Source organism: Coenobita brevimanus, chromosome 73 (assembly GCF_032717465.1).
Source record: "Coenobita brevimanus isolate Jiangsu-jjx chromosome 73, ASM3271746v2, whole genome shotgun sequence".
NCBI lineage: Eukaryota > Metazoa > Arthropoda > Malacostraca > Decapoda > Coenobitidae > Coenobita > Coenobita brevimanus.
The window spans coordinates 36,236,726-36,249,303 of NC_137026.1; the positions used below are offsets into that span (position 1 = coordinate 36,236,726).

Below are 12,578 nucleotides of genomic sequence, written 5' to 3' on the forward strand. Positions count from 1 at the left end.
ACAGTAGCAGTAGTAATAGTAATAGTGGTGGTGGTGGTAGTAGTAGTAGTAAGTCGTAGTATAGTAGTTGTTTTTGTTGCTGACATTCCTGATAAAGTACATACGTGCAGTTTCTTACTGTGGATTCAGAGAAAATTAATACATGGAAGCTGCATACTCTCTCTCTCTCTCTCTCTCTCATATAGGCCTGTGTGTATGTAATAGCGTGTGCGTGTGTGTGTGTGTGTGTGTGTGTGTGTGTGTGTGTGTGTAGGCATTGCCCCATTTTCACAACTTTGTTCTGAAATGCCGACAGCTTTTTAAATAACTGTGTCGTTCACATGATTATTCCTGCCCTTTGGAGTAGAGGTCTTGGCAGGCTGCAAGGAGCTAATCACGTCATGCTGGGGAGCTATTTATCTTTTTCCCAGCACCGGTAGACCTTTTATTGTTCTGGCCTTGGTCTGACTAGAAAAATGTGATCGGGAGAAAAAGAGTGCCGAGACAGTGGGCAGATCGAATCCACCATCCCCTTGTCCTTGACCATAACGTTTCACTGTGACCATAGGCTGTCCCTACCACACACACACACACACACACACACACACATATATATATATATAGAGAGAGAGAGAGCTCAGTACGATATAGTATGTATAGTTATTATGAGCTTCGCGACTGTGAGCCAATAAGCGAAGGGCGGTACGCTGCCTATCCTTCCAGCAACACCCCCACAAGCGGTAACCCTGCGATCCAGTGGGTTGTCCATATTCGTAAATACTAGTAGACAAAAATAAAATCTGAAAATCACTTGGGCTTCGTAACACCTCTTCCCTAGCGATTTGTCACATTTTAACATTTTCTTGTATGTTATTTATAGCTTTGTAAATGCTAACGCTGCATTTGATCAGTAATACAAGAGGACGATGATTTGTAACAAGACAGAATAAATCGCCTAGGAAGAGGGGCGACGACATTATTTTCTAGTGGTCACTGATTAGTCTTGGTGGAGACTGGAGAGGTCACATTACAAGGGCGTATCCAGGGCTGCTGAGAGAGAGAGAGAGAGAGAGAGAGAGAGAGAGAGAATTTATAACCAGTGACTGTATATAACTGGTGAAGGTGTGTGGCAAGACCCACCACCTTTTGTTGTTGTATAATGTACTGTGTATACCTGATTGAAATATTTATTTGTGTAAAGGCATACAGGGTACATAATTATACAACAAAAGATGGTGGTGGGTCTTGCCACACACTTTCAGCAAACAGTTATATACTTTATAGTCACTGGTGGGTGTACAGCCACACGCCCGTTAGTGATTTGTATGATCATTCTACCCTTGGGGCCAAGATGCGAATGAATGTGTTTGTCCTGTCTTGGCCACCTCCCTTTCCTTGGGGGAAGCAGCCCAGGTGTATAGATAGATAGATAGATGATTATGTTACAAAATATATAGGAATTCATAAGATACACTACATGCAAGAGAGGGAAGTACTACAGAAGCATAGCATGGCAGCATCTGCATACCTTTACAGCAATAAATTTCAGTCAATCAAGGGGGAGGATGAAAGGAAAGAATGGATGATCGAAGAGAGAGAGAGAGAATACTTGCAGAAAACTGGCTCACCGTTACAGATACCGGTGCAGCTGACGGTGAGGTGGTGGGGAGATGTCCGAAGGGTGACGGGTATATTCACAGACAGTACAGCTGATGTATTTTGAGGATTTTCTTCCATAATAGGGCCACATTATGTGATAGAAAATTTGTTTATTAAAATTACAATACTATCTTTAAAACTGATTAGCCTAAAATGTAGATTATGAGCTGCAGTACATGTGGAAGTTTGGGGGATATTTAAGCACTCATTTCATGGCTTTGCGCTACGTATAGAGGACATGTAATATTTTTCTCATTTTTAAAGTAGGTAGTTGACTAATAAACTATGACGACTTATAGAAATTTGGGAATGGAAGGGGCGCCATCGAGCCGAAAAGTTATTTACACTCGAAAGTGAAGGAGGCGGGGACACACGGGGGATTCCGGGAAACAGGAAGTATCTACAGAAATTAGTGTTTTTCGTGCCGTGGCCTCCTCTAACCCACATCCCATCACTCAAGAAATATAAACCAGACACAAAGACACCCGTCCCACATGTCCAACGGGTGAATGAGCGGGTGGGAGGGCAAAGAATTGAAGTGGCAGGAGTGAAGGCGTCAGCTGCAACCTTGACTGATTCCTGCAGGGCCAGTGTATTTCCAGCTGCCATGGAGTCTACACGTGTCGTCATCCTCTCTGCCGTCCGCACGCCCATTGGTAATATATATCAATTGTCTCCGTGAATTATTAAAGCCTATATGTATGTTAGGGAAGCAGAAATCGAGCCGTTTGAATTTTATACTCTTACCATTGTTTACTATCTATGTATGTGAGAGGACAGTTAGGACAAGGACAAGATACTTTTAGGATTTTATGACCTTTAATAACCCCTAAAAATATTATAGGATTTTTTTATCTAATTTAAAAAGTGTGTTTGGGATATTTCAGTCCTGTTTTATAAATTATTGAAACCAAAGAAGTATGTATAGCTTTTGAAATTATTCATCCTTCACTCAAATGTCCTTTACTGTATCTTAATTGGGATAAACTGGTACTGAAGGCCGTTGGAGTGGTTATGTAATAGGGGGTTTAGCTGTTGTTTTTGTTGTGATGCCATGCATATCTGAACTGCAAACCCAGTGGACTGCAGCCTGAAATTGACCTTCTGCAGTACACCATCCTCCTTTTGGGGGATGGGGAGGGAGTTAAGGGATGTTCGGATAGTCAGGTAGCTCCACCGCCCAGCTATATCAGTGCCACCACATGGAGGGATCCCCCCCTACATCACTAGGGGAGTCTGGTAATAGATGTGGATATGATTTTTTTCATTTATATTTGCTCATGTGTGTATTATGTGTTTTTTTTCAGTTATGTAATATGTAACTCTTGTTTCCTTCCCTTTTTGCCTGGCTCTCCCTGTAACACCACATGCTCCCCTTGTATACTGTGACTCCTTGCTACTGCTCTCACTCTTATATCCTGTCAGCACGGTCCAAGCTTCACTTCCATACATTAGAGTAGTAATCGTATACTGTAGCCTAGATACTGTTCATAGATTTCAAGTTTTACCTTTAATGCATCAGGTGTGGTAATATCGTTTTTGTTTTATTCTTTCCATTTCCTGGTGATTTTATTGTGATAGGATGATACTTTTAAAACTATGGGTGTGCGAGTTGGGGAGGGCAGCGTAATGACAGGGGACAGGGCAGCATGAGGGTGATTTGTTTGTGGCCATCCCTTATGTGATTAATGTGTCTGGCCATTGACAGATAGATAGAGTTTCAAACTACCATATAAGGGTTGGATAGTACCATAATACTGTAGTAGTAAGTGTGGCCCAGATTCATCAGAAATGTGAACCTAGTGGACCTCAGAATGGAGAAGCCCTTCTGTGGCCTACCATTCTTTTTGGGGGATAGGGAGGGAGTTGAGGGACATTTGTATAAGCAGGCAGTGGAGCTGACTGGTTATATCAGTGCCACCACAAGAAGGCATCCCACTCAAGCACTGGAGGGGATAACTACAGCCTTAATAAACCCCTTCTGTATGAGATGCCTTTCCTGAGATGAATAGAATTATGTGGCAGCAGTAAGAGTAAACCAAAGAACAATTCAAGGGGTTAAAGATGGGAGGAAATGTGAGAAGGGGTACTGTAGGGAAGGAGAGTTGTAGGTACATTAATGGCAATGTTAATAAGAAAATGAGCATGAAAAATGATGAAAGTAAAGAATAAAATGAGCACGGAAGTAAAGAAGTCACTGCATGACAGTATTATGATTTTTACTATAATGTACAAAAGTGAAGCATGGAAACTGCTGGAAGATCACAGGTCTAGGGTGAGGAGTGTAAATATTGAATATAACTAGCTACAGGTATATACCGTACTGTAAAAATGAAACAGTTCATATTTTTAGTAAAGTGCCAGTACTGTAATCAAGAAAGGTCAGTGGATTTAGAACTGAGAACACTGCCAGTGGTCTGGTTATATGGCAAGTTTTTCTTGACTGTTTAATAAAAGTCAGCTGGGGTTAGCTAGAAGGTTGTTTGGCTTTCTTCAGAAAGCTGAGTCAGTGACATTGGTACTCTGTCTGCCTGTCTGTCCATCGCACTGACTTACTTTAGATTGCCTGATGCTGCATACTGTGAGGGGTACCCTCAAACAGAAGGGTTGCCAAGCATTTCTTACCTTACTCAGGAAAGAAGCATTATCCTCCCTTACATATTCTACAACTTTATCATTTCACACATCAATCTGTCTTTTTACTGTATCTATGTGTCACACCTGCTTCTTTTCACAGGTTCGCTAAATGGGAGTCTGTCGAGCCTGGGGGCGCATCAGCTGGGTGCAGTGGTGATGCGGGAGGCTCTGGCCCGCTCCTCTGTACCTCCAGACCAGGTGTCAGAGGTCATATTCGGACAGGTTAGTTACGGTCATCAGTGTTATCATCATTGTCATTTCATCATCACCACCACCATCATCATCATCGTTATCATCATCATCATCATCATCACCTCCACCATCATCATTGTTATCATCATCATCATCATCACCACCACCATCATCATCATCGTTATCATCATCATCATCTCATTACCACCACCATCATCATCATCATTGTGATCATCACTGTCATAATCATCAGTGTCATCATCATCATCATTGTTGTTCAGTGTTGTATCATTATTGTCGTTGTCATCATCATCATCATCATCATCACCATCATCATCCAACCTCAGTACCCACATAAAGAAGGAGTGAGGTAGGGTCCAGAGAACACACACAGTAATCCCTCATGTTCTGTATTGGACAATGTGACAGGTGCCCTCATGTAGTGGCATCAGTATTACCTGGCGGCTCCCTCCCTATCCCCCAGAAGGATGATGGTGGACTGCAGGATGAAGGTAACAGGGAGAGAGAGAGAGGAGGGGGGGCAAGATGAAAGGTTGTATCATGGGTGTCATTGGAGGTATCTTAACACCTCTTCCTGAGTGATTTATTTTTCATATTACTCCTTAAGCTTGTTTTGTGTGCTGTTTATTTAATTTTAATATCCATATGTTGTACTTTCCATTAACAGTGTATAAGAGGATGATAAGGTGTAATGTGGAGAATTAATCACAGTGGAAGAGTTGGGGAGTCTTTACACACACACACACACACACACACACACACACACACACACACACACACACACACACACACACACACACACACACACACACACACACACACACACACACACACACACACACACACACACACAATATCTCCCTGCACATCTGCCATTGCAATAGTGTCGACTGACCATACGTGTTATTCTTGTCACTCTCATTGTTTATATTTTTGGCAGCCATTGTTGCATTAATAGCTTTTGTTCAGTTGTCTCTGTTCTAAAAAGCTTGGTGATGAAGAGGGATGCCTTCATGTGGTGGCACTAATATAACTGGGTGGGGGAGCTGCCTAGTTACGGTATAGAAATGTCTCTCAGTCCTCTCCCTGTGCCCTCAAAAGGAGAATGGTGGACTGCTGAAAAAGAGAAGTTTCAGCCTGCAGTCTACTGGGTTCATACTTAGATGAGCCTTTGGTTACAGCTACTACTGCTGCTACTACTACTTAGAAAGCTCCCAAGTATCTCCTCCTAGACAGGTTTGAGCCTTCCTTAGTTGCTGAACCCATGGTGAATGGATGAGGAAGTGTGGCATTTCATTCATAGTAGCTGCTGCTCATTTGTTTCTGTGGATGAGAATGAGAGATAATAAGTGGCCTAATATCACACCAGAATCGTGTGACTCTGCTCTTATGAGAAACTGTGGTGTGTTGTTAAAATTTCCACTCATGGATGGAATTCTGTTTGGCATGTATCAGCTGTATATGTGTAAGGGGGTTATTGGTATGGTATGCATTGCTTTATGTTGGTTGTAATCTATCTGTTGCCAGGTACCTTAATCCTGTAAGGGGTGGCCACCAACATATCACCTCCACAGCATCCTGTCCTGTACCATTTGGTTGACATACCTCCAACTCACACACTCCTCTCTCATATAGGTTATATATATCCACTCTCTCCCTCCACCTCATCCTTGGTCTCCCTCCTCCCCCCCCCTTCCACCTCACATGCACTTCTAGTCAGTCTCTCATTCCTCATCTCCACATGGCCAAACCATACCAGAGATTTTCACGACATTTTCAGTCAGATGCACATTAGCAGTACCATACGACATACAGTACTGGTGTCTGAGTACCCTTATGTTAGAACTGTATGTTATGAGTGTGTTTTGATATTTTGTGTGTGATTGGAGGTGTTTGGAGGAGAATGTTTTGATAGTGGAACATTTGATATTGGAGTGAATGTGTCATTATGTGAGTTTTGTGAATGTGTTGTATTCTATTGTGTATGTGTTTAGAGTGAAATGTTAGGTTTTAGGGTGAATGTTACATGATGTGTGTCGTTGCGAGTGTTCTGTTATGTTTTGTGTCTGCATTACAGGTGTTGACAGCAGGCCAGGGGCAAAATCCAGCTCGTCAGGCAGCTGTGGCAGCAGGAATACCTTACACTGTCCCATCCACCATTATTAATATGCTGTGTGGATCAGGACTAAGGTGGGTGGAGAGAGTTGATTGAAAGTTGCTAGGGAATGGAAGGAGTTGATTGAGAGAGGTAGGGAGTGAAAAGAGTTGGTAGGGAGTGGAAGGAGTTGTTGAGGAGCTTTTGGGAAGTGGAGATAGTAGACACTCACTGTGCATAGCTTACACTCCTGGTTGGTCCTGTCAGAGTAGTCAGGGCCAAGAAGGAAATGCTGTCCTTTTTTCACATGAAGTTTGAGATGCTTTAATGTATCTGACAAAAGTTGCAAACTCCCAGGGTGTTAATGTATTATACTATAGGGCAGTGCACCCAGTGAGTGACTTGGATATTCCATTTACTTTTTGATTTATTTATTTATTTGTTCAAAATAAAGTTTTGACTTTCAGTTCTTAATTTCCCTATCTGAAAACAATCTAAAACCCTTGTATTATTTTTAAAGGTTGAAAGTCAAGGTTACATGGCATGTAGAGCTTAACCCATTTTTATCTGACCCGGAGACATCCAACTTTCACTTCAGGTAGCACTACATATCTTCCCCTCCCAATATGCATTGAGTGTGACCACAGGGATAAGGGACTGAATAGAGAGGCTGCTAGAGAGATTAGCATTATGGAGAGTGTCCGTAAGGTGACCAAGACCAGTGCATGCAAGCATGTTGGGGTTTTTATAAACAAACTGAAGTGAGGCGAATAGATTGGTTGGCCGAGGATGTCAAGCAGTTAGAGCAGGTGGAGGAGGCACTGTTGTGTGGTGGCCAGGATGGATTAACAGGACTTCCAGTTGCTAATTTAGGACGTACTACATATTCACCAATCTTGTTTTATGTATGTGTTGCCTCAGACTTATTCATTATGTACCCCACAGGTCAGTTGGCCTAGGATGTCAAGCAATAATATGTGGTGAGGCAAGTATAGTGTTGTGTGGTGGTCAGGAGAGTATGAGTAAAGCACCGCATACCGTCCACATGCGTTTCCCCACCAAGATGGGTCCCACATCTCTCATCGACACCATGCTTACCGACGGACTCACTGACGCATTCCACAACTACCATATGGGCATGACAGGTGAGTGTCTTGGGGTGATTGGCAAAGGAAGAGCAGTAAGGGTTTTTAAAGTGAGGAGAGAAACAACATCGATATTTTTTGTGGGAAAGAAAAAGATGCAAGTTTTATTTTATGGTGTAAAAAAATGACATTGAGATTCCTTTATTATAAAAAGAAACAGCAATAATGTGTGGTGAGGCAAGTAGTGTTGTGTGATCAATGGAGTATAACTAAAGGACTACCCACCATCCACATGCATTCCCCCACCATGATTATATACTGCAGAAGATAGAAGTGGCACAACAAGCAGGGCATTTTTTGATAAGATATTTTTTTAGGTCTGCCTCCTAGTGCTCTGTCCTCCATATTAACATTTGCATTTTTTTTCACACAGTTTCATCCATCATTTTCTCCACATATGTAAGTCACCAGTCTCCCCCTGTACATTTAATTTTGATATTATTTTCATGTTGCCACCTCAGTCTTCCCCTGTGCATCTAAACAATATTATTTTCATGTAAGCCCCCTCTTTCTGCCCCTGTACATCTAACCTTGATATTTTTCTGCAGCTGAGAATGTAGCCAAGCAGTGGGGCATCACGAGGGAGGCGCAGGACGAGTTTGCATTGCGGTCGCAGGAGAAGACTGAAATGGCACAGCGAGCAGGACATTTTTCTGCAGAGTTGGTGGGTGTGGAGGTGGTGGGCAGGAAGGGGGAGGTGACAGAGGTGACTATGGATGAATTTCCCCGCCCTGGAACATCGCTACCTGTCCTGGCTAAACTACGTCCTTGTTTTATTACCGTGAGTACTGTGATACAATTTTTCGTTTTAGTCTCAGTACTTTTAGATTGTTTTATTCAGCTTGTAACTCCCAGCTCAGTAATGTAAGTAAATGACACTACTTTTAGCATTGATTAACGTGTACCTATTGTGGTAGTGTAGGTTTTCATTTCCTGCATGTATCTCTACATGTAAGTAGTCATCCCCTGTTTTTCATGGGTGTTTCCGTAGGAGTCAAACACACCTTTGAGTTGTGAATATCCACAAATAATGAAAATCCGGTTAGTGTCTCCCTCTGTTAGATTTTTTTCATACTCTCACTCCATCCCTAGGTGAGAAAAAGGTCTGTTGATGATGATGACGACACTGATTAGAACTCATGATCACTTTCATCCTTTGTTGGATTTTTTCTTACTCTTACCCCATCCTTGGGAGAGAAAAGAGGTCTGTTGATGATGTTGATCGCTATGACAATGACGATGATGACGATTAGAGCATGTGGTCGTTTTCCACCTTCCAGGACGGCAGTGGTACAGTAACAGCAGGTAACTCGTCGGGTGTAAATGATGGTGCGGCCGCGTTAGTGGTGTGTAGTGAGGTGGAGGCAAGGAGTCGGGATTTAACACCACTGGCACGGATAGTGTCATGGGCGCAGGCTGGCGTTGACCCCACCATTATGGGTACCGGCCCTATACCTGCAGTCAGACATGCGGTGGGTAGTGTGATGATGGTGATGATGATGATTTACTTTCTTCCCTGTTCACAGTTTAGGAATGTTCAGTGGAATAATGTTGGTAGTGGTGATGATGATGATGATGATGATGACTGTGTTATCCCTACCAGTGTGTGCAGCAGCACTATGCAGTTAGGGAAGTGGAAGGTAGCTTACTCTCATTGTTATATAATATCATATTGATAGTACTTTTGAAGGGTGCCTACATTTGACCCTGGGTGGTTCTACCATGAAAGTGAAATGTATTTACTGTACAAGCTTGGTAACTACCCACACAATTGTCATTTTCAGGCATGAAACATTCAGCCACAAGACAGTGGAATCAGAGACCAAGCTGAGACTCACATTGTTTTTTTTTCTAATGCAAAGAAGAAGAAACCAATGGCCAGAAGCATGCAAGAATGTTCCCTCCAAGGAAAAATGAAAACAAAATAACAGCGTGCCAAATTCAGCACCTGTTCATTTTGAGATGCCTGGACACACTGCCTTTAAAAGAATGGAGGTCATAGACAGTAGAAAATACAGGCAAAGGAAGGCAGTACTGTATGCTTCTCATATTTCTTTTCAGCCATCAGTTTCCAGGAACTGTTGGGAAGTACAGTAACTGGTTTTGTACATTGGTTAATAATAACAACATCCCCATCTCCCCTCAACAGTTAAAGAAAGCCCAGTGGAGTGTGGAAGAAGTGGACTTGTGGGAAATAAATGAAGCCTTTGCCGCCCAAAGCTTAGCGGTGATTTCAGAGCTTGGAATGGATTTGGAGAAGGTAAACATTAGTGGTGGAGCCATCGCCCTTGGACATCCCATTGGGGCATCAGGTGAGAAAGAGAGTGAAAGAAAATGGAACAGAGAAAGTGGGAGAGAGAAAAGTAGGGAGAATTAGAGAGAGTGATGATGATGATAATGATGATTTTCCCATTCTGTATTTAAATGCAGAGTAGAGATATGAATTATGATTGTTTTTATTTTCTTATTTTTTAACTTCATTGGTTTTATTTTCTTATTTCTTTCTTTATTAGTCTTTAGTAACCATGCTTTGATTGACAGGTGCTCGTATCCTGGTAACACTGATCCACTCAATGATTCGGCTGGACAAGAAACGTGGAGTGGCGGCCCTGTGCGTTGGGGGAGGTATGGGGGTAGCTATGTGTGTGCAGCGAGACTGATGGTTCCATGTACACAGGGGTTGCAACAGAAGCGCACATGCACATTTATAGTGGAGGATTTTGTGGTGTGAGGTGGGTGTTGGTAGATATGAGAGAGATAGATTGGTTGTACGAGAGAGAGAGAGAGAGGTAGTCATGTTTGGGAGCTATCGACAGTGGAAAAAAGGAAACACACACACACACACACACACACACACACACACACACACACACACACACACACACACACACACACACACACACACACACACACACACACACACACACACACTAGTACCAGAGGTTGGTTGGAAAGGTATGTTCTTTGATGTATGTATGTAGTTGCAGGGAGACAGGCTGGTAGCAGTATTTGAGAGGTATCATAGTAACGCTTGAGAATTTGGTAGGCATATTTCAAAGTAATGTTGGAAATATCAGCAATGTAGTGTTGGTAGTAATGGCTGCGTGTTTGGTAGTAGTGCTGGAAAATTTGGTAGTAACAGGTTGGTAGTACCGTAGAGTTTGAGAGGTTGGTAGTAATGTTTGGGAAGTTGGTTGTAATTTTTGAGTGGTTGGTAGTAATGTTTAAAAATTTAGTATTAATATCTTGAAGTTGTGTGGTGATGAGATAGACAGTTAATTTTTTTTTTTTTTTTTTAATTATTATTATTATTATGCACGGGTTGCAGACACGAAGATTTTGTGAAAGTTGAAGTTTGCAAAGGTCTGATTCACCTCTATACATGCACATAAGAATATACATAATCTTCACATATATATATATACAGATTCATACGTACTGTTCATATATGTAAACAGATTCATAAATACTGTTCATATAATAATGTAAACTAACTATAAATATGACAACTGTAATAAATGTAAACAGAGTGTACATATGACAATAATAAGAAATAAAAATGTACAGACTGCAGTAACAGAAGAACTTTGTACAATCTGTAATAATGTACTAAAAATACTGTAGCTAAGTGTGATAATATACTATAGGGCATTTAAAAGAAGTATTGAAAACTACTGTACCCAATCTAAGATCTCTCTGTTAGGTTGAATTTCTGTGATAGGAAGAGAGTGGAACAGTATACTGATGAAATAGAAGGATCAGGCTTAGTTTTGACTCTCTAAATCCTGCCTGTCCCTCCTTAGAGTGGGAAAGGAGGGCAGGGTAATGATGATGATGATGAAGAAAAAAAGAAAGAGGAAGAGGAGTGTGAGAGAAGTGTGTGAGGCTAAGATAACCCGGAGGCACTTCTGTCAAGGCCTTCCTCTATTTGAGTGTTTCTATGAGGGATCAGGGTTTTGGAGATGATGATGATGATGATGGAATTGAATTCACGAGAGTCAGGATTATATATAAGAAATGACCACAGTAAGTATGTGAAGTGTGGTTTATAAACAGTTCACCACTAGACACTCACTGGGATGTATCTTTTGTGTTGTGGGAATGACTCAGTGTGCTGGTGTGGGTATGGGTGTGGCAGTGGGAGTAGGAAATGAATAAACAGTGCAGGGTAGACATTGAAATACTGACTGAGCCATCTCTACAAGACATGAAAAATCACCCAGTGGAGTGGGAGAGAAGCATTATATATGAACCACATTATTTAAATACAACAGTAAGTTGAGTAGACTGAAGTATATCTGGCATATTGTAGATCTCGCCTAGTTTACCATAGTTTTTCTTCCATGCTCTCTGGTCCACTGGCTTTGTCTTCCTTTGATGTTCAGTAAAAAAACATATATGTACAGTATATAAATAAAACACTAGGTCCTTAGAATTGAAAGGGCCCGAGTCGAGGGTACCTAAATGCAGAAAAATGGAGTGTATGTGAGTGATTTATATATACTGTAATTATTTGCAAAGTGTTTCGTATTGTTCAGTAGAAATCTCGTGTTTTTGTTGACAGGTTGTGAATATAGACATAGAGACTCAAGCCTTGTGCCTTCTCTAAGTTTAAGATCATAGACAGGTAGGCCATGTTTATTTAAGGTTGTATCACGTCAAGTTTTGCCTCACCGACCCCATGACTCTGGTAGTGGCCTTTCTATATAACTATTGCATCCACTGTATTATTTCTGTTCAGTTTAGGAGACACCTTAAAGTAGTGTTTATTCTTACATTATGTGAGAGTTGCTTGTAAATATTAATCCTTTCATGCCTGGCATCCTCAGGCAAGGACTGCATAGGTATTT

General features: G+C 41.6%; 1 protein-coding gene across 1 annotated transcript; it reads left to right on the top strand.

Moving 5' to 3' along the window:
• Positions 1-2,245: 2,245 nt before the first annotated feature.
• Acat2 (Acetyl-CoA acetyltransferase 2) lies at positions 2,246-10,388 on the top strand. Its single transcript, XM_080278320.1, has 8 exons — positions 2,246-2,294; positions 4,376-4,497; positions 6,566-6,678; positions 7,529-7,728; positions 8,277-8,509; positions 9,009-9,200; positions 9,878-10,040; positions 10,270-10,388. Exons 1-8 carry the CDS (start codon positions 2,246-2,248, stop codon positions 10,386-10,388), a joined length of 1,191 nt encoding a protein of 396 aa, XP_080134446.1.
• The last annotated feature ends 2,190 nt before the right edge of the window (positions 10,389-12,578 follow it).

Excerpts from the sequence above, each read along its gene's own strand:
- Acat2 (XM_080278320.1), top strand. The coding sequence starts at position 2,246 with ATGGAGTCTACACGTGTCGTCATCCTCTCTGCCGTCCGCACGCCCATT. Across the intron at positions 4,498-6,565 it reads CAGAGGTCATATTCGGACAG|GTGTTGACAGCAGGCCAGGG; the intron begins GTTAGTTACGGT and ends TCTGCATTACAG. Across the intron at positions 10,041-10,269 it reads ACATCCCATTGGGGCATCAG|GTGCTCGTATCCTGGTAACA; the intron begins GTGAGAAAGAGA and ends TTTGATTGACAG.